This window comes from Acinonyx jubatus, chromosome C1 (assembly GCF_027475565.1).
Source record: "Acinonyx jubatus isolate Ajub_Pintada_27869175 chromosome C1, VMU_Ajub_asm_v1.0, whole genome shotgun sequence".
Lineage (NCBI taxonomy): Eukaryota > Metazoa > Chordata > Mammalia > Carnivora > Felidae > Acinonyx > Acinonyx jubatus.
The window spans coordinates 34,985,544-35,008,069 of record NC_069381.1 but is presented as its reverse complement, the minus strand read 5'-3'; the positions used below and the strand labels follow the sequence as shown (position 1 = coordinate 35,008,069).

The window sequence follows — 22,526 nt, the reverse complement described above, 5'->3', positions numbered from 1 at the left end:
TAATAGTAATAAAATAATAATAAAGCAAAGTTTCATTTAATGTCTTTGATGAAGCAATAACATAATTTTATTAAATCTTGGTCCCTGAGTACATACAAACTATCAAAATTAATGAAGTAAGCCAGTCACTTCAAGGAAAACCACTAATAGTATTTGCTACCAATGATAATATTTGAGCTTAAAAGAGAAAATCAGAAGTTTGGAAAACTTGTATCTGTCATCATAAGCTTACCAGCTTTACAACATGTAAGGATTTTCTGATGAGATTGGTGGTTATATTAACAAATGTAATTTTTAAAATATAATAAGGGGCACCTGGGTGGCTCTGTCAGTTAAGCATCCGACTCTTGGTTTCAGCTTAGGTCATGATTTCACCATTCATGAGTTCGAGCCCCACACTGGGCTCCACGCTGCCAGTGTTGAGCCTGCTTGGGATTCTCTCTCTCTCTCCCTCTCTCTCTGCCCCTCCCCTGCTTGTTCTCTCTCTCTCGCAAAATAAATAAACAAATATATTTAAAAATTTATGCATATAATATATATACATATATATACATATATATATAATGAGTCAACATATGGAATGATGTGCATAATTCAGTGAACCAATATTTTACAAGTGATCAGTGTGTCAAGTTGCAAAATCATGCGTAGGTAAAATGTCCATTTGAAGTGCAAGTATTAGAGTACAACAAGTTCATTAATACAGTGATTTTAGGGGTTCCTGGGTGGCTCAGTTGGTTAAGCGTCTGACTTCAGCTCAGGTCATGATCTCATGATTCAGGGGTTAAAGCCCGCCTCGGGCTCTGTGCTGACAGCTCAGAGCCTGGGACCTGCTTCAGATTCTGTGTTTCACTCTCTCTCTGCCCCTCCCCTACTCATGCTCTGTCTCTCTCTTTGTCTCTCTCTCTCTCAATGAATAAACATTAAAAAAAAAAACAGTGATTCTACATTGCAACAAATCTTTAACAAACTACCACTTATTGAGCTTTGATGTAGTATCAAAGAATATTACCTACAACTATCTGACGAGACTATTAAAATATCTCTCCCTTTTCAATTGTGTATCTCTGTGAAGTCAGGTTTTATCATAGAATACACTCAAAACTGCATCACAGCTGATGGGAGAATCCAGTTGTTTTCTTTCTTTTTTAATTTTTTTTATATATTTTTTTTCAATATATGAAAATTATTGTCAAATCGGTTCCCATACAACACCCAGTGCTCATCCCAAAAGGTGCCCTCCTCAATACCCATCACCCACCCTCCCCACCCCCCATCAACCCTCAGTTTGTTCTCAGTTTTTAAGAGTCTCTTATGCTTTGGCTCTCTCCCACTCTAACCTCTTTTTTTTTTTTCCTTCCCCTCCCCCATGGGTTTCTGTTAAGTTTCTCAGGATCCACATAAGAGTGAAAACATATGGTTATCTGTCTTTCTCTGGATGGCTTATTTCACTTAGCATCACACTCTCCAGTTCCATCCACGTTGCTACAAAGGGCCATATTTCGTTCTTTCTCATTGCCACGTAGTACTCCATTGTGTATATAAACCACAATTTCTTTATCCATTCATCAGTTGATGGACATTTAGGCTCTTTCCATCATTTGGCTATTGTTGAGAGTGCTGCTATAAACATTGGGGTACAAGTGCCCCTATGCATCAGTACTCCTGTCCCTTGGGTAAATTCCTAGCAGTGCTATTGCTGGGTCATAGGGTAGGTCTATTTTTAATTTTCTGAGGAACCTCCACACTGTTTTCCAGAGCGGCTGCACCAGTTTGCATTCCCACCAGCAGTGCAAGAGGGTTCCCGTTTCTCCACATCCTCTCCAGCATCTATAGTCTCCTGATTTGTTCATTTTGGCCACTCTGACTGGCGTGAGGTGATATCTGAGTGTGGTTTTGATTTGTATTTCCCTGATGAGGAGCGACGTTGAGCATCTTTTCATGTGCCTGCTGGCCATCCGGATGTCTTCTTTAGAGAAGTGTCTATTCATGTTTTCTGCCCATTTCTTCACTGGGTTATTTGTTTTTCGGGTGTGGAGTTTGGTGAGCTCTTTATAGATTTTGGATACTAGCCCTTTGTCCGATATGTCATTTGCAAATATCTTTTCCCATTCCGTTGGTTGCCTTTTAGTTTTGTTGGTTGTTTCCTTTGCTGTGCAGAAGCTTTTTATCTTCATAAGTTCCCAGTAATTCATTTTTGCTTTTAATTCCCTTGCCTTTGGGGATGTGTCGAGTAAGAGATTGCTACAGCTGAGGTCAGAGAGGTCTTCTCCTGCTTTCTCCTCTAGGGTTTTGATGGTTTCCTGTCTCACATTCAGGTCCTTTATCCATTTTGAGTTTATTTTTGTGAATGGTGTCAGAAAGCTGTCTAGTTTCAACCTTCTGCATGTTGCTGTCCAGTTCTCCCAGCACCATTTGTTAAAGAGACTATCTTTTTTCCATTGGATGTTCTTTCCTGCTTTGTCAAAGATCAGTTGGCCATACATTTGTGGGTCTAGTTCTGGGGTTTCTATTCTATTCCATTGGTCTATGTGTCTGTTTTTGTGCCATTCTTTCTTTTTTTAAATGTTTATTTATTTTGAGAAAGAGAGAGCAGTGGGGGGTGGGGGCAGCACAGAGATTGAGAGAGAGAGAGAGAGAGAGAGAGAGAGAGAGAGAATCTCAAGCAGGTTCTGTGCTATCAGTGCAGAGCCTGATACAGGGCTTGATCTCATGAACCATGAGATCATGACCTGAGCCAAAATCAAGAGTGTGACACTTAAAAAACTGACTGAGCCATCCAAGTGCCCCCCAACTGTTTTCTCTTAAGCCAGATATTAAAGAGATCTGCCAAAAGGTGAAAGCATGGCATTCTTCTAATTGTTTTGTTTTCAAAACTTATGTTTTCATAAAAATGACATTTATGATACCATGTAATGGTATTATTTTTATCTTAAAAGTGAATAATGTTTTTTAATTTCTCAGTTTGAGTTTTTAATATGGTGAATATCAATTGATATAATCCATATAAACAAAAGTTCTTTGGGGTCCCCAATAATTTTATTTTTAAGTAATCTCTCCACCCTGCATGGGGCTTGAACTTACTACCTGGAGATCAAGAGTCGCATGCCCCACAGACTGAGCCAGCCAGGTGCCCCAAGGGTCCCCAATATTTTAAGAGTGTAAAGAGCCCAGAGATCAAAAAGCTTCCAAACTGCTGCCCTAAGGGAATAATTTCAAGTCAGTTTAAACTGAAGCAATCCCTCAAGTAGTCAACTACAGGAACAAATTCCCTGAAAATATCTGCTAGTTTAAACATGAGCTTTTAAAATGGATGACAGATATGGGGTTGAATACTGTTCTTAATAACTGGTTCTTACCTCAAAAACATGCTGTAATTCCCAAGGCTTCTGTTTGCTTGAGCTAATAACAAGGAGAGACAGTATCTTGCCGTAGAAGGAAAGGGTAGTCAAATTTCAGGACTTCTGTAGCCAGTCACTCCATGGCTCCCTTTTACCCACATACCTGGTGTCATTCTTTAGGTAAAATAAGTAATTATTTAGTAACTCCACCAGCAGCCTAAAGTGAAGAAAAGGCAGAGTAGGGATAGGCTGGTTTTATGGAAATAGTCTCAGGTCTTCCTCCCCCCCCCCCCCCCCCCCCCCCGCCCCAGACATCTAACTGAGCTCCTATTCTTTCAACTGAAAGTCTGGGAAAAAATTACAAGCCCTGACTGTCGTATCCCCAGCATCTACCATCTAAGACATTGTTTGGCACTTATTAGGCACTCAATAAATACTGTTGAATGAAGTAAAACTCCTTTATTTTTATTGCAGAAATTAGACTCTGTCTCTTAATTTACAAGGAGCTAAAGCAACACAAGGTTTAAGAGATGGACAGAAAAAGAGGAAGCTTCTAAAAGATTAGGAAATTGCAGGAATGTGTGAGAGAGAGTGACCATTGTTCTTGTTATCTGCTATAGCTTATAAACCACCCCAAAACTAACTGCTTACAACATCGATTATTATCTCTCACAATTGTTGGAGTTGTCTAGATATAGGCATTTGAGGTCTCTAATGCAGTTGCAGCCACTTAAGTGGACTCCCTGATTCCAGGGAGTCTATTAACACAGTTATCAGAGTGATCCTTTAAAAACCTGTCATATCATGTTCTTCTGCTTAATTCCAGATCCTCACAATGGCCTACAAGACACACAAGATCTGAATTATCCACCCTCTCTCCCATTGCCTCTGACCTCTGCCATCATTCATTCTCCACCTGGCTTACTTCCCTTCAGCTATATTGGCCTCTCTACGGTTCTTTGAACATGCAGTCTCTCTTCAGGGCCTTTGCACTTGCTAGCTAGTCAGCTTGGAAGACTCTTACCCAAGATATCCACCTGACTCACTCTCTTCAAGCCATTATTCAGTGTCACTGTCTCAATGAGGTCTTCACTGACACCCCTCCTTCTCCCAGTTTCAATGATTAAAGGTGATTGTTTTCCATACCATAAGAGTCTGGTGCAGAAAGCCGATGTGAGTCGCCACATTAGACATTGCAGACATAGAAAGCGTTGGCAATCCCTGGCCTGCATGAGTATTTGGCTGTTTCTCCACCCGCTAGCCCAAAACTGCGGCTCCCAATGAGCTCTCTTTTCAGAGTGGTAGTCGGCCATATGGTAGAATGAGAACTCCCTAAAGCAAGAGACCGTGGCTTGTTCCTGTGCAGATTCCAGGAGCCCGGCACTGGGAAACACATTCAATGGGCGTTGATGATTTGTGAATGAACGAAAGGATACAGACCACCCAGCTTCCTCTTCTCCTAGGGCGGGCTTTTTGTATGAAATCTATTGCTCGACGCTCGTCCCTTCTACGCGGGCCTGCCCAGCGCATCCCATCGATCTGTTCGGCCATCGCGCGCCTGCGCTTTTAGACTGGCAGGCGGAGGCGGCGTGGGGTGAGCTGGGAGCTGCTGTGGCGCGCCAGGAGTCGAGAGGTAAAGCTGCGGCGTTAACGCTGCCAGGCCCCTTACGAGCTGGCTGTTGGGGGTGAGCACCGCGGTGGGGGCAGCCGGGCCCCGCTCATATGGGGAAAGCAGGCTCCTCGATCCCGGCCGAGGAAGGCCTCAGGAGGTGGGCGGGGTTGCAGAGCCCTGGAGTCGCCCGCTCGAGTCCCTGTCTGACCCGGCCAAGCAGCTAAGTAGCCGAACTAGAAGGGATCTTGGAGAGAATGTGAGCCAACCACCTTGTGCAACAGATGGAAAGGAGTTTGAGGGAGGGGAGGATCTACTTGAAGTCACAGCGAACGAGAACCCAGATCCTGGACCACTCAGCACAGTGCCTGAACTCTTTCCACTTCAGCCCTTCATTTATTCTGCCTATTTTTAGTTGTTTAGGGGCAAGCAAATTAAATAGAAATAGGAATGCAATAAAGTCCAGATGAGAGACCCAATTATGATAGTGTTTTATCTTACCAGTGTACAAAAGGAGAAGGCAACGAGTGCCATGATGGAGGCATGTATGAGATGCCATGAACCCCCCACTCTAAACCTTGGGAGGCTAACGAGACTCGTGATTTTTATCACTCAGAGTCGTGTCAGTGACATTGAGGCATTTGACAATCTGTCTGGATCATGGTTAGTTATGTTCATGATTATCACCGAGAGCCTTGCGGAGAGCAGAAACCTTAGATCCTGGTGACCTGGGGTCTAATGTCCCTTCACGTGTTTGAGCTTGACTTTTACAGGCGGTTGTTGAGATGTTCACAGATGCTTATTCCACAAACACTGATTGAGTGCCAGGCATCTGATGGAAATTGTGTTAGGTACTGAGAATACAGTGTTGACACGGTCCTTGCCTTCAAGGAACTCACGAGATACAGACATTTAAATATATGTGCAATAAAGCCTGGGAAGACAGAGATGATCTGTACATGGTAGAATGGAAGCACCTAAGAGGGAAGGAGTTGCTTCTATCAGGAGGATAGGAGAGGTTAGGAATGGTTTTTTAAGAAAGATGATTCTTAGACTGAAGCTTAAGTAGGTGATTTCTAGGCAAAGGAGAAAGGCAATCTACAAAGCAAGAGGAGCAACACAAAGACCAGAATTACGCAACAGCATGGTTCATTTGGCACAAAAGGCTTTCCATGACCTAGCCTCTGTCTAATGATGTCAAACACAGTGCTTATTGTGGGATTGCCATTATTTTGTGTGCTTTACATAGATTAACTTATTTACTCTTCAAAACAACGCTGCGAAGTAGTAATTATCCTCATCTTACAAAATAAAACTGAGACGAAGAGAATTTATGAAGCTTGCCTTAGTTCACACAACTAATGCAGGTTAGGGTTAGAATTCAAATCCGGCCATCTGATTCAGGGGTCTATGAGCTTAAACCAGGCTCCCTTCCAGGAACTGAGGACACTCAGAGTTTTAAATGTCAGGCCACTGGTCATCTCACCTAGACGTGGCAGAACCAGAACTCAAAATCTGGTCTTTTGACTCTGAAAGGTCCCATGCTCTTTTCATAATAACATCAGATGTGATAGGAGTTATACAGTACCACATTGAAGTTAAATTCCATTCTGAGGCAGTGGTTGCTGAAATTGAAATTACCATATCTTTAAGTTGTGGATGTTGTTCAGGAGGCTTCACTTTGTGCCTTGGGTATACCGGGTGTAACTGCTGCAGTTTAAATAATGATGAGGACCCAGGACTGATCATAATTACAGGGGAGGGTGCAGCATTATTTGCCAATTTGGTTTCAGATTTTTTTTTTCTGAACATTGCATTTCACACTGGTACTTAAAAAGTTTTATCATTTATTGTAAATTAAGGAGTACTTTTATTTTAAACCAGTAAGGATTTAGGACCTTTTACCGTGCACCTTTTCTGTGGTAGCTGCTGTAAAGAGATTCTTTTGAAGGTCAAACAGGTTTGTTTATTACCTTGAGTTTAGAGAAAGGAATTAATCTGATTTGTTTGGGCTCTGCAAATCTAGGTTCAGATACATCCCTACGTTTGTGTTTACAGTAATATCTTTCACAGTTGGGGATAATGTGGAAGAGAGCAGATGGCTGAATTATTGGAGGAATCTTAAGTCATCTCATACTTTTCAGAAACCTAGTGTGCTTGTATTTATGCTGTTAATTCTAGTCAGAAGTTTCCAGATTTTTTCAAGAAATTAGAACTCATATCAGAAGCCCACTTGGTAAACTCTTACTCCTTCAAAAGTCCCCTCAAATATTACCTTCCTGTAAAACTCCCTGTCTTTTCTAGGAATACTTAGGTATTACCTTCACCAAATGCCTACTGCATCTTTGATATATTCCTGCCACGACACTAATGATAGTATATTGTAATTTACTGAATTTATCTTCTCCACTTAATTGTGAGCACTCAAGGGAAAGGGCCAGGTTTCTTTAATTCATATCTCTCCTTCAGCCCATCTCCCCTGGCTGGAGCTGAGAGTTTATATTGGTGAGTCAGAAAATGTGATAAAGGTGATGTTTATACTGTAGCTAAGGAAATTTTCTTATAGTGGTTATTGGAGTTGGAAGTGACACATTTGACATAAGTGATTATCAGTAACCTAAATAGAAATAGGGTTAGTACTATGTATGCTTTGAATTTGTTACTTTTTTTTCCCTGTTAATTGTTTTTCTCTGTGATAGCTGTTTGTGAAAATGGAATTTCAAGCAGTAGTGATGGCAGCTGGAGGGGGATCTCGGATGACAGACCTGACTTCCAGCATTCCCAAACCTCTGCTTCCAGTTGGGAACAAACCTTTAATTTGGTACCCACTGAACCTGCTTGAGCGTGTTGGATTTGAAGGTGAGCTATGGCAATGAGATGTACTCATAAAACTTTGGGGATGTTTGATCCCAATGATTTGTCGGCTTTACAAGAGTGAGAGAGGATGAATGAGAGAAGACCAGGACTCAGCATTGGCTGGAGACTGGCCTCTTTTAATTAAGAACATAGAAGTACTCTATTGCTATGTAAAAAAGGTTGAGAAGATAGTGCTGTTACTGTTTTAGAGCTGCTCTCCACAATGATCCAAGATTACTCCTATAAGGATATCAGAAAGAGCACAGAGGGATTCCAAGTCAGTACCTCATAGTCAGTACTTACTATGAATCTATATGTACCAGGTGATATATTGATATATTAAGGGGTACAGAATTGGAAAGGTAACTTAGGCCCTGATTTCTAGAACCTTAAAGTCTAGTGGGGTGATACAAATATAAAGAGAGGGGACAAGACTACAGATCCTACAGACATTAAAAAGATAAGTGAATATTATGAACAGCCTTATGGTAATTAATATATTTGACAACTGAGATGCACATTTTATTTTTTATTAAAAAATTGTTTTTAATATTTCATTTATTTTTGAGAGAGAGCACAAGCATGGGAAGCTCAGAGAGAGAGGAGGAGGACAGAGGATCTGTAGCAAGCTCTGTGCTGACAGCAGTGAGCCCGATGTGGGGCTTGAACTAATGAACCATGAGATCATGACCTGAGCCAGAGTTGGATGCTCAACCGTCTGAGCCACCCAGGTCCCCCTAAATGCACGTTTTAGAAATATTGCTTTGGAATCTCTATAAAGAATGGATTTGAAGGACTCAAGGCTACAAGCAGGGAGATGAGTTGGGAAATTGATACAGAAGTCCACACCAGTATTAAAGAGGGCCTGAACTAAAGAAGTAGCACTAAGGATGGAGAAGAAGGAACATTTGACAAAGTTGATGATTAATGGAGAGGGAGAGTGGAAAAAGAGAGAAGAGTTCCCTCTACTTTTTGCTTGGGTGACTAGGTGACTAGATGGTGATACCAGTAACTAGGAAAGGTAATATGAGTCAACGAACAGGTTTGAATGAATATAATGAGTTCAGCTTTGGCCATGATGAGTTTGAGGTGTCCTATAGTTAGATATAGCAAATCTGAGTACCAGATGGAAGTAGTGTCAGATCCTGGGGCACAGTCTTGTATTCTGGTGTTCATTCCACTATGAGAACTGCCTTCCTGAGACAAACCTGTGAACATTTCTATGCAGTAGTCTTTATGACACTGATGTTAAGAGATATGTTTTAGAGGCTCCTGGGTGACTCAATCAGTTAAGCGTCTGACTTCAGCTTAGGTCTTGATCTCATGGTTCACTAGTTGGAGCCCCACATCAGGCTCTGTGCTGACAGCTCAGAGCCTGGAGCCTGCTTCAGATTCTGTCTCCTCTCTCTGCCCCTCCCCCACTCATACTCTGTCTCTTTCTCTCTCTCTCAAAAATAAATAAACATTAAAAAAATTTTTTTAAGAAATATGTTTTAGGTGGCGCCTGGGTGGCTCAGTAGTTTGAGTGCCTGACTCTTGATTTCAGCTCAGGTCATGATCCCAGGGTCATGGGATTGAGCCCCACGTTGGGCTCCACACTAAGCATGGAGCCTGCTTGAGATTCTCTCTCCCTCTCCTCTCTGTCCCTCCCTCTCTCTGCCACTCTCCCCCACTTGTGTTCTCTTTCCCTAAAATTAAAAACAAACCAAAAAAAGAGATCTGTTTTAGAAAAGATTTTTTTTCTTCTTTCTTTCTTTTCTGTTCTTTTTTTTTTTTTTTAAGAGAGAGTGTGCGCAAGCATGGGAGAGGGGTAGAGGGAGGGAGAGAGAGATTTGAGGAGTGCCTCCTAAACACAGGATTCTGGAGTAAAAAAAAATTTTTTTTGATTTTACATTTATTTATTTTTGAGAGAGAGAGAGACAGAGAACAAGTCGGGGAGGGTGAACAGAGAGAGAAGGAGACACAGAATCCGAAGCAGGCTTCAGGCTCTGAGCTGTCAGCACAGAGCCCAATGCGGGGCTTGAACTCAAAAACTGTGAGATCATGACCTGAGCCCAAGTCAGACGCCTAACCAACTGAGCCACCTAGGCATCCCAAGATTCTGGAGTTTGATGGCAAAATCTTTATTCACTTTGTTCATATTGTTCGCGAGTTTAGAGAAGTTAATGTGGCTCTGCTTAGCATTTTTCTTTCTCTCCACAAGAGTCTTAGTCCAGTTACTAGACTGTCCCACATATGCAGTTACTCCCTTCACTCTATCCACTCTACCTAAAATGTCCTCTCCAAAATGGTACCATCTCTTTGAAATTCTAAACAGCATCAATCATCCTGTCCTCTGTGGTTCCATCTCACTGTGTTTTTCTATCTCAGAACTACCCAAGGCCTGTTTTATGCTATAATTAGTGGCCTGGGAGACTGATATCTCTGAGAGCAGGTACTATATCTCATTCATCCTTGTAATATCAGCATTTACATACAGTGTGTACTAAAAAAATGTTTGTTGGACTTGAATTTATTTTGACCTATCTCAAAGGCCATCCCTTTCAGAAAGCCTTCCTTAGTCATTTCTATGTATAATTTCTCCATCTTAAGTTTCTTAAGAATAGGAACCATGTTGAGTTCCATTTCTGACTTTTCAGTGCCTGTTTTTCCTTTTCATATTAAAAGTGTTTTTATTTATTGGATGAATGAGTTAGTGACTAAAAGAAAGCAAAGTGGGGAATGGAAGAAGAGAGAAGGAAGGAAGGGAAGTTAAATGATTTGGAAAAGAAAAAAGAAAGAGGAAGAAAGAAGAGAAAAATATGATTGCAGTGAAAGGGAGACATAATTGTTACCTAGAACACTATCACAGAACAAGTGGAAATTGTTTCACTTTAGAGACACTAAAATCTGATCTTCAAACATCAGCAACACATGTTATGTTGTAGTGAATTACATTACCCTACCAAAAATCCCAAAGATAACAAAACCCCAAGTTTCCTGTCATTGGTTAACAGCTATATGGATAAGATGAAGACATCTGTTTTGTGGAAATTGCTTCTTAGTAGGGTTCATTGTGATCCTCAATGAAACACTTATGGCTGCTTGGTGGGAAGTGGTGATAGCTCCTTTGTAGTGAATGAAAATTTTAAATGTAATCCTGTTTGTGTATGATTCGATGAATGCTCTTCTGAGTTCATTACATCAAGAAGTGGCATGTAATATACTAAAGTGTGGGCTCGAATCATCAGAACTGAGTTTTATCTTGAATCCATTGCTTACTAATTGTGTGACCCTGAACAAAGTCACTTAATATCTTTTAGTCGAGGTTTCCTCATTTGTAAAAATGAGTTTTTGTAAGAATTGAGAGAATGCGTGTAAAATACATTGGAAAGACTCAATAATATTAGCTATTATTATTACATTTAGAAACAGGGGCTCTTAGGTGGCTCAGTCAGTTAAGTATCCATCTGGCTCTTGATTTCGGCTCAGGTCATGATCTTACAGTTTTGTGAGTTTGAGCCCTGCATCAGCCTCTGCACTGACAACACAGAGACTGCTTGTGATTCTCCCTGTCTCTCTGCCCCTCCCCTGCTCACACTCTCTGTCTCTTTCAAAATAAATAAACTTAAAAAAATAACAATAAATAAATCTAGAAAGAGACCAAATCTAATTGAAATAGTGAAACCACTGTCTAAATGAAAGCGAGTTTTTGTGTCTTTCCTTCTTTTTTTGTTTTGTGCTGTAGAAGTCATTGTTATTACAACCAGGGATGTCCAAAAGGCTCTATCCGCAGAATTCAAGATGAAAATGAAGCTAGATGTTGTATGTATTACTGATGAAGCTGACAAGGGAACTGCAGATTCTCTGCGCCAAATATATCCAAAACTTAAGGTGAGAAGCTATTTCTTAATTTTTATTGTTTACTGAAGATAAATATCATTGATGTTTTCACAGTGCATTACAGCTTACAGTGCTTTTTTGAAAATATATTTTTGCATCACATATTTTGTTGCCCCATGTACTCTTCAACTGCTTTTTATTTTGATTATGTTTTTAAAGTTTATGTATTTATTTATTTATGTAAGTAATCTCTGTACCTAATGTGGGGCTTAAACTCCATATCAGAAGTCACATGCTCCTCTGACCAAGCCAGCCAGGCACCCCTATTTTGATTATTAATGAAGATTTAGGTGTTTAGTTGTCACAGGCACTGGTTTCCAATATTTTTGAGTAATTGTACATCCCTATGAAAGAGGTATACTTCAAATGTGCTTTAAAAGATTCCATTTAAATGAAGTTCATGAACAAGTGAATTTAATCTATAGTGATAAAAATGAAAGCGACAGTTGACTTTGCAGATGACAGGTTGACTAGAAAGAAATATAAAGGAACTTTCAAAAATTCCGGACCCCCACCCCTGCAACATGTTAATATTTGACCTTTTGGTCTACTTTGATTAGATACTAACAAGGGCTTATGGATATGAGGACATAGTCTCCCTAGTGGCCTGTGGCCTATGAGCTGAGAAATATCCACTGTAAATTATTTTGAAATTGATGTCCTTTGGGAAAAATTCAATCTGTATGATAATGTTGGCATCTTGTTTGAATTGGGGAGCGGACTCTCTGGGTATTTCTCATGACTACAAACATTAATAGTTTCAACCTACCTATGCACTAAAGAACAAAAAATTAATGTAGAAATGTACTTGGCCTTTCCCGCCATCCCACCTTTATTGGGAAATAATTTACATACAGTAAAATACACAGATAGTAAGTATATAGTTCAATAAATTTTGACAGATATATACACCCTGATTACCATTACCCAAATCTAGAACATTTCCATTACCTCTAAAAGTTCCTTTTTACTTCTTTTTAGTAAGCTACCCTCAACCTTCCAGCCCCCTGCCCCCCTTGAGTTAACTCACATGTTAACTTTGTTCATGAACTAGGTATAAATGGAATCATACCATTTTAGTCTGGTTTCTTTAGTTTAATGTAATATTTTTCAGAGTCTTATTGCAAGTATAACTAGTGTGTGTGTGTGTGTGTGTGTGTGTGTGTGTGTGTGTGTGTGTTTATTCCATTGAATAAGTATACCACTGTTTACTTATTTACCTGTTGATGGCCATTTGGGTTGTTTCTAATTTGGGGATGTCATGAATAAAGCTGTTAGGAACATTGTTCTACAAGTCTTTTGTGAAAATATTCTAGGTTGTAGGGTTTACTTTACTAGAAACTACCAAATACTTTTCCAAGTGGTTATACCATTTTATACTTCCATCAACAATGTGTAAGGGTTGCATTTGCTGCACATCTTCATTGACACTTGGTATCGTCTTTTACATTTTATCCATTCTAGTGGCTATCTATGGAGTAGTTACTCATTGTGGTTTTAAAAAAAATTTTTTTTAATGTTTATTTATTTTTGAGAGAGAGAGTGAGACAGAGTGTGAGCAGGGGAGGGCCAGAGACAGGGAGACACAGAATCCGAAGCAGGCTCCAGGCTCTGAGCTGTCAGCACAGAGCCCAATGCGGGGCTCAAACTACAAACTGTGAGAATATGACCTGAGCTGAAGTCGGATGCCCAACCTACTGAGCCACCCAGGCGCCCCACTCATTGTGGTTTTAATTTGAATTTCTCTGATTGTAATGATGCTAATCACCTTTTCTTCTTTAATTTTTTTTAAAAAGTTCGTTTTTATTTATTTTGGGTGGGGAGAGAGAGGGAGAGAGAGAACGTGTGGGGGAGCGGCAAAGAGAGAGGGAGAGCCAGAGAATCCCAAGCAGGCCTTCTGCTGGCAGCACAGAACCCAACTTGGGGCTAGAACCCACAAAACCATGAGATCATGACCTGAGCCAAAATCAAGAGTTGGATGCTTAACTGACTAAGCCATCCAGGCACCCCGCTAACCACCATTTTAAGCATTTGCCTGTTTTTAAATTGAGTTGTTTACCTTTTAATTATTGATTACAGAAATTGTATTTTACATCTAGAATTATATATTCTAGATGTAAGTCTTTTGTCAGATATGTGTTGTGAATATCTTCTGCCAGTCTGGCTTGCCTTTTTACTTTATTTATTTTTAAGTATTTATTTATTTTGAGAGAGAGAGAGTGTGCACACATGAGCAGGGGAGGGGCAGAGAGAGAGTGGGAGAGAGAGAATCCCAGGCAGGCTCCACACTGCCAGCAATCTCACAATCTCACAAAATCATGAGATCATGACCTGAGCCAAAATCAAAAGTCAGATACCTAACCGACTGAGCCACCCAGGCACCGCTGCCTTTTTTCTTTCTTAATGGTGTCTCTTCATGACCATAAGTTTTCAATGTTGCTGAAATTCAGATTACTGATTTTTTTTCTTTTGTGGTTAATACAGTTTTTGTGCCCTTTCTAAGAAATCTTTGCCTATCCCAAGCTTGTGAAGATATTCTCTTATGTTTACTTCTAAAAAGTTTAGTTTTTATGGTTGGATATCTACTGCATCTTGATTTGATTTTGTATGTGGTGTGATATAAGGATAAAGGTTCACTTTTTTTCTACATGGATATTTGTTCCAGCACCATTTGTTAAAAAGACTTTACTTTCCCCATGGAATTGCACTGGTGCCTTCACTGAAAATCAACTGACTGTATGTGGCCAATTTCTGTTTTCTCTATTTTGTTTCATTGTCTTTACTTCAATACCACATTGAATAATGTCTTCATTATTTTTTTTATGTTTATTTTTGAGAGAGAGAGACAGACAAACAGAGGGTGAGTGGGGGAGGGGCAGAGAGAGAGAGGAAGAACAGAATCTGAAGCAGGCTCCAGGCTCTGAGCTGTCAGCCCAAAGCCCCACGTGGGGCTCAAACTCAGGAACCGCAAGATCATGACCCGAGCAGAAGTCAGCTGCTCAACCGACTGAGCTACCCAGGCGCCCCTGTCTTCATTATTTTAGATTTATAGTACGAATTGAACTGAATCTATAGATCAGTTTGGGGAGAATTGATATTTTAATATTGATTCTTCTAATCTTGAACATCTATTTATTTAGATTTCCTTTAATTCCTCTCAATAGTGTTTTATAATTTTCAGTGTAGAAGCTTTGAACATCTCTTGGTAAATTTTTTCCTAGGTAAATGTTTTTAATGATTTTTTTTAATGTTTGCTTATTTGAGAGAGAGCACACACGTGAGTGAGAGGGAAGGGATGGAGAGAGAGGGAGACAGAGGATCCAAAATGGGCTCTGTGCTGACAGCAGCAAGCCCAACGTGGGGCTCAAACCCACAAACTGTGAGATAATGACCTGAGCCAAAGTTGGACGCTTAACCAACTGAGCCACCCAGGCGACCCTTAATGATGTTATTATAAATGGTGCTTTTTACTCTATTATCAATTGTTTATTGCTTGTATATAGACATAAAATCATGTTTTCTATATTGACTTTGTTAAATTGTAGATTCTTTATTGATTGTAAATAAAAACAGTATTACCTCTTCTTTTTTCATCTTTATGCTTTTTTTTTTTTTTTTTTTGAACTGTCTTATTGCCCTAGCCAGGATCTCCAGTGCAATATGTAATAGGCATTTTCCATTCACTTGTGGCCTCTCTTTCTGTTTTTCTATGCTTCCATCCAAGTAGGTTTTGGTGTTTCTGACTGGAGTGGAGTTTTCCAATTCCATTATGTTGGGTGTGTTACTTTCTGGAGTGCAGCTGCTTCTTTCCTTAGGGAGAATATGGGGAATTTCACTAGGAAAATGAAATGATAATTCTGTTCTTTCGCAGGAACAGATGCCAAGTTTACCAAGAATCTTAGAGTGTTTAGTGGACTAGCCAGGGGCTCTTTCAGCTACTGTTTAAAAGTTTAGGATGGAAGTACAATCTCTATTTGCTCCCTAAGTCTAAATCTTAGGAATATTTTTACCCTTACCTGGAACTGGAGATCCTAGAAGTCTCATGTGAGACCTGTATAACTCTTAGAGGCTTGAGAAGTGGTAATGCCAACTATAAATAGAAGAGTGCATGTGGAGGCGAGTATAGTAACTGCTGATAGAATACTTTACTCTCAAGTTACTGCTCCTTCCTATGGTTTTGATCATTTGATCCTTATTTTAGGGCTCCCCTTTAACGTAACGTAAGAGTCCTCATTAATTCACTCTGCACAATCTCATTTCTTTTCTTCCTTTATCCCTTTGTTTCTACATCACTTACATGACACCTTTTACATATAATCCTACCTCTGTGCCTTCTTCTCAAGCTGTGACTTTGGCTAGCAAGTCTCTGTTGTCTTTGCTATCTCTACTTGGTTTCTCCTTTACCAATGGCTCCTGAAATCCTGACTTCACATCAACTTGCATTCCAACCTAGAGCAGAGGCAGCAAAGCTAACCTATGGAGAAACATAGTAGACTACTAAATAGCCATTAAGATCAAAGTAAGACCTGAGCTAAGCCAAAATTTAGAACTGTCTGGTTGGGATCAACACGATCTTGTAGGAAAGGCAATAGAAATACATATAAACAGTTGAAGAAAGTAAAATAGTCTGAGAAGGCAGTTTGTTGGTGTTCACTAAGAGATGGCAAGTACCTCTCTAAAATAGGAAGTTGTACCCCCAGGCTGTGCCATGGTTTAAAAGCATTGCCCTATTGAACCAATTTATTTCTCTTACCCTGTGCCCACAAAGCAGCTTCCTAAACATTTGAGGACTCTTGGTCTGTTTTAAGTAAGATTTTAGGTAAGATTATACTCCCTTTGAGATTTGGGAGTTTATTAGCTTCTAGTTCTTTTATCTTTACCTATTTCCTCCAGATTGAGTTCCCCAAATATTACTGTGAGGTTATCCCACATGGCTTTTCTCAGACCACAATAGTATATTAGCTTTATCTGACTTTTTTGTTTAAATTTAATTTATAATTTTTTTCATTTACATTGCATTTGCTAAATATATTTTATATGTGGAAACTTCCATCACGTCTGCATATTAGATATTGAAGCTGAACATCATATTTGCTATGTGTTTTTTCAACTAACAGACATATATTTCATTTGGCTTTATTCTTCTGGCACTGTTTTCTACCTCATTTTGCCTTATCTTATGCCACAATTTTTGCTGACTTACTGGCTTCTCGCTTTTTATTTCATCTGCCCACCCTCTTTCTTTGACTTACCAAGAGAGATTATTGGTTCATTCATTCTCCCACGCCGTGGGTGAGTGAGCTCCATTCTTATAGTTGGTGTTGATGACATGAAAATTCATAGATTTAAAAAAAAAATTTTAATGTTTATTTATTATTAAGAGACAGAGAGACCCAGAGCATGAGCAGGGGAGGGGTAGAGAGAGGGGGAGACAACAGAATCCAAAGCAGGCTTCAGGCTCTGAGCTGTCAGCACAGAGCCCAATGCGGGGCTCGAGCTCACAAACCGTGAGATCATGACCTGAGCTGAAGTTGATTGCCTAACCAACTGAGCCACCCAGGCACCCCCTGAAAATTCTTAGATTTTAAATCTTCTTCACAATAATGTTTCATATTTGTTGATGGATGATTCAGTCTTATCTATGTCTGAACTCATTCAGTTAGTAAATATTTATTGAGAGTCAACTAATACTAATGATTATAATTGCTTAATTTATTAAATACCAATTATGGACCATAGTTTAAAAAATTTTTTTTTATTAGGGAAAACTTCAAATATGTACAAAAATAGAACATTGCCAATGTATCTATTACATTGTTACATTGTCAATAGTTCCCATGGCAAATCTCATTTCATCTATATCCCCACCTATCTTGCTCCCTCTCATGTTCTTTTAAAACAAATCTCAGGGGCGCCTGGGTGGCACAGTCGGTTAAGCATCCGACTTCAGCCAGGTCACGATCTCGCGGTCCGGGAGTTCGAGCCCCGCGTCAGGCTCTGGACTGATGGCTCAGAGCCTGGAGCCTGTTTCCGATTCTGTGTCTCCCTCTCTCTCTGCCCCTCCCCCGTTCATGCTCTGTCTCTCTCTCTGTCCCAAAAATAAATAAACGTTGAAAAAAAAAATTAAAAAAAAAAAACAACAAATCTTAGACATCATATTATTTCATCTCTAAGCATTTCAGAATATACTACTAAGATGAGATCATTTTTTGAGAGCTCTTTAAAAAATGAAAAAACTGGGGAGCCTGAGTGGCTCAGTCAGCCAAGTGTCCAACTTTGACTCAAGTCATGATCTCATGGTTCATGAGTTCGAGCCCTGCATCGGGCTCTCTGCTGCCAGCGCAGAACCCTCTTCAGATTCTCTGTCCCCCTTTTTCTCTGCCCCTCTCCAGCTTGCATGCTTTCTCTCTCTCAAAAATAAACATTTAAAAATAAAGTAAAATAAGAATAAAACTATAATGCCATTATAATGCCTAAAAAAACAAACTGATAATTCTTTAGTATCGTCAAATATCCAGTGTATGAGTTCTAGTTGCCTTATAAATATAACTTTAAAATATTTTTTAGTGTGTTTATTTAAATCAGGAGGCAAATAAGGCCTGTACATTACAATTGGTTGAAATGTCTCTTTTAATATATAAATTTTACCTCTATCTCTTTTTTCCCATTAATTTATTTGCTGGAGAAATTGGATCTTTTTCTTGTATATTTTCCCTCCCACAGTCTGCATTTTGTTGATTGCAACCATGTGGTGTTGTTTAATAAGTATCTCTCTATATATATTGGTGTTGGTATTGGTAGTTGGACCTAGAGGCTCCATTAAACTCAGGTTTTGAATTTTGGGGCAAGACTTTCATAGGTGGTGTTGTGTTCTTCTATCTGGAGGCACATATTTGCTGATTCTCTCTCTCTTTCTCTCTCTCTCTCTTTTAAGTAGGCTCCACACCTAACATGGGGCTCAAATTCACAACCTTGAGATCAAGTTGCATGGTCTACCTACTAAGCTATCCATGCAGCCCAGATTGTCTTTTTGTGATGTGGTAGCGGTTAATGATCACTGCCACCAGGCCGTAGTCCTTGTCTCTCCAGGCATTTGGCTATCTGAAGCTTATTTCTAGTAGATTCCTTACGAAGTCTTCATGATATCAATGCTTAGCAGATTATCTGCAGCCTTTATATTTCAAAGCTAATTTATATGGATATGAAATCCTTGACTCACATTTTTTTCTTAAATATCTTAAATTCTCTCATGGATTATGTTATATAATGTTGCTGTTCAAAAAAGTACAGGTGAAAAATCTTTCTTTCCCTTATGAGTGAGTTGGTCTTTTTGTCTGGATTTCCAAAAGCATTTTTATTTATCTAATTTTTTAAAGATTTTATTTATGTATTTATATTTATTTATTTATTTTTTGAGAGAGAGAGCAAGCTGGGGAGGGGCAGAAAGAGAGGGAGAGAGAGAGTATCCCAAGCAGGCTCTGCACTGAGAGTGCAGAGTTCAATGCAGGGCTCACACTCATGAACCATGAGATCATGACCTGAGCCAAAGTCAGATGCTTAACCGACTAAGCCACCCAGGCACCCCATTAAAGATTTTATTTCCCTTCATTTTATTTTTTTAAAGTTCATTTACTTATTTCGAGAGAGACGGAGACAGCACCAGTTGGGCAGGGGCAGAGAGAGAGAGAGAGGGAGAGAGAGTATCCCAAGCAGGTTCTGCACTGTCAGTCTAGAGCCTAACATGGGGCTCAGACTCATGAACATGTGAGATCATGACCTGAGCCAAAGTCAGATGCTTAACTGACTGAGCCACCCAGGCTCCCCAAGTGTTTTTTTTTTTTTTTCCAAAAAAATTTTTTTAACATTTATTTATTTTTGAGACAGAGAGAACATGAACAGGGGAGGGTCAGAGAAAGAGGGAGACACAGAATCTGAAACAGGCTCCAGGCTCCGAGCTGTCAGCACAGAGCCCGACGTGGGGCTCGAACCCACAGACCGCGAGATCATGACCTGAGCCGAAGTCGGACACTTAACTGACTGAGCCACCCAGGCACCCCTCCCCAAGTGTATTTTTAAGATGGAAGCAGCTTGAACATTTTTATAAGAGAGCAAAAGGGCCAGTGGAGAGGTATAGAAGAAAGATAAATGATGAATGAGGTCCCCACGGAGACAAGAAGGAATGAAGGAGCAGCTTTGGGCAAGAGGAAGACTATATCTTCCACTGAAATGAGAAGATAGGAAGAAAGGGAAACTCAAAAGCAGATCAAGAAGGAGAGATAGGAATTAAAAAAATTCACTCCTGAGGCCTCTGTATTCTCGATGAAGTAGGAGGTGCATTTGTCTGTTGAGAATGTGGAGAGAGAAACGTGATGGGATTGGGACCTGTGAGTAGTGAAGCTTTAGAATTGTCACTGGAAAATGGGAGAGAGCTGACTATGGACACTGAGAAGGAGACCTGAGCAGCATCAGGAGTATAGCTGGGGTTGAAGAATATAAATTATAATTACCACAATTAGTACAGTCGTGGTAATTTTTTTTCTTGTTTTTCTGTCTTTTACCACTGCTCAGGTGTCTAGGTATAGAGGAGAAGGCATGTTTGGATTGATCGGGGTTATGGGGAAGGTCAATATTTGTATCCACTGGAGAGGGAAAAATTGAGGCTAGGCAGAATAAGATTTGGCTAAGGACTTGATGGACAAAGGCCTTCCTTCTCTTCTTTCTGGCATGAGCTTAGCAAAAACTTTCCTTGCAGAGGCAGTCTCTCCAAATTGGAACTGAGTCCTTGTTAAGAGTTTTTATCCATTCCTCTTCTTGGGACAGTTAGTTTGCTTTCTTTTCTTGCATCATGTATAGTACTAACGTCCATCCTTGCACCAGTTTCTTTGTGCTCTTGTTTTGAAGATAGACACCTAGGAGTGATGTGCAGATCATAAGGTATGTGCATTTCCAGCTTTACTAGATACTGGCAAATATGAATGCAGTCATATTAGTCTACATTCCCACCGGTAGTATGAATTAGAGTTCTGATTTCTGCCTGTCCTTATTAACAATTGGTATTCTCAAACTTAAATTTTCATTAATATGATGGGTGTGAAATGGTACCTCATTCTTGGTTTAATTTGCGTTTCCTTGATTATTTGTGAAATTGAGGCTTTGGGGGAGATTTTTTTTTGCTAGGTATATTGGTCATTTTCCTTTTCATTGAATTTCTCATATCCTTTGCCCATTTTGTGTTTGGGTTATACCTCCCTCTCTTTCTTTCTTTCTTTCTGTCTGTCTGTCTGTCTATATATTTATTTTTGAGAGAGAGAGCACAAACAGGGAAGGGGTAGAGAGAGAGGGAGATAGAATCCCAAACAGACTCTGTGCTGTCAGCATAGAGGCCCATGCTGGGCTCAAACCCACCAGTGACCTGAGCCAAAATCAAGAGTCGGATGCTCAACCGAGCCTCCCAGGCATCCCATCTTTTTCTTACTTATACATATACTCTGTATATTCTGTATACTAATCCTTTAGTTATATGGTTACAAGTTTTCCCCCAGTCTGGAGCGCCTGCGTGGCTCAGTTGGTTAAGCTTTATGCCACTGATTTATCAAAGAAAACAGGTTATTTGTCATGTAGAATCTCTGACATCTGTCGTGTGTCTGGTTGCTCTCTACTGATGTCACTTAACTTGTTTTTCTTTCCCAGTATTTTCTTATAAATTGTAATTTGGATCTAAATGTTAGCTAGATTCAATTTCAAATTTTTGTAATAATGTTTCATATGTGTACTTCTTTTTTTTTTTTTTAATTTTTTTTTCAACGTTTTTTTATTTATTTTTGGGACAGAGAGAGACAGAGCATGAACGGGGGAGGGGCAGAGAGAGAGGGAGACACAGAATCGGAAACAGGCTCCAGGCTCCGAGCCATCAGCCCAGAGCCTGACGCGGGGCTCGAACTCACGGACCGCGAGATCGTGACCTGGCTGAAGTCGGACGCTTAACCGACTGCGCCACCCAGGCGCCCCATCATATGTGTACTTCTTATTGCATTGTATCCAGCTCTGAAATCAGACATTTAAAAAAGTCCTGATTTTCTTATGTACAGCTTTTTACATGTCAATCATACCTCAACAAAGAGGTTTAAAAAAAAAAGCCCTGGTTTCTTTTTGTGGAGAATGATGTTTATATACTGCAGTCTGAGATCTAGGAGAAATAGAAGATTTTAAATTTTAATGTAATTGATTTTTCATTCTTTTCCTTTATGGTTTGTGATTTCTGTCACAATTTAGAAATTCTTCCCTTTATGAGCTTTTTATATGTATATATAAAGTTCATTTATTTACTTATTTTTGAGAGAGAGAGAGCACAAGCAGGTGAGGGACAGAGAGATGAAACAGAATACCAAGCAGGCTTCATGCCAACAGCGCAGAACCCAGCGCGGGGCTTGAACTCAAAAACCATATGATCAAAAGTCAGACGCTTAACCACTGAGCCACCCAGGTGGCTTCCCTTCTGAGGTCTTAAAGATACTTTGCTTAAATTTTTAGTTTTGCTTTTCATAGTTTAGGCTCAAATTCACTTAGAATCTCTCCACTTATTTCAGGCTTTTAAAATATATCTCAGTAAAGTTTTATAATTTTCATCATAAAAATCTTACTTATCTTTTGTCAAATTTATTCCTAAATTGTGTTTTCACGTTCTCTCTTTAGTATGTACTTTGTAGATGTACATAATGTATACAACTTAATCAAATAGTTCTGTAAAACTTTGAGTGAAGGATAAAAGGTCTCCTGCACTATCCTTCCTCATTCATAATTTTTTTTTTTTTCTAGAATGTTGCCTCATTCATTTCTTT

The 22,526-nt window shown here is 39.7% G+C and overlaps 1 protein-coding gene across 3 annotated transcripts in view; it reads left to right on the top strand.

Annotated features, from left to right (window-relative positions):
- Positions 1 to 4,820: 4,820 nt before the first annotated feature.
- EIF2B3 (eukaryotic translation initiation factor 2B subunit gamma) overlaps positions 4,821 to 22,526 on the top strand; it is a 120,781-nt gene continuing 103,075 nt past the window's right edge. For 2 of the 3 annotated variants that reach the window (XM_027059370.2, XM_015066844.3), the window contains exons 1-3: positions 4,821 to 4,974; positions 7,650 to 7,809; positions 11,534 to 11,679. In XM_027059370.2, coding sequence (XP_026915171.1) covers positions 7,662 to 7,809; positions 11,534 to 11,679 — 294 coding nt within the window. In that variant the 5' untranslated portion in view covers positions 4,821 to 4,974; positions 7,650 to 7,661. Of the gene's footprint in view, positions 5,027 to 7,649; positions 7,810 to 11,533; positions 11,680 to 22,526 lie in introns of all 3 variants that reach the window. The other variant, XM_015066845.3, reaches the window with a different exon arrangement.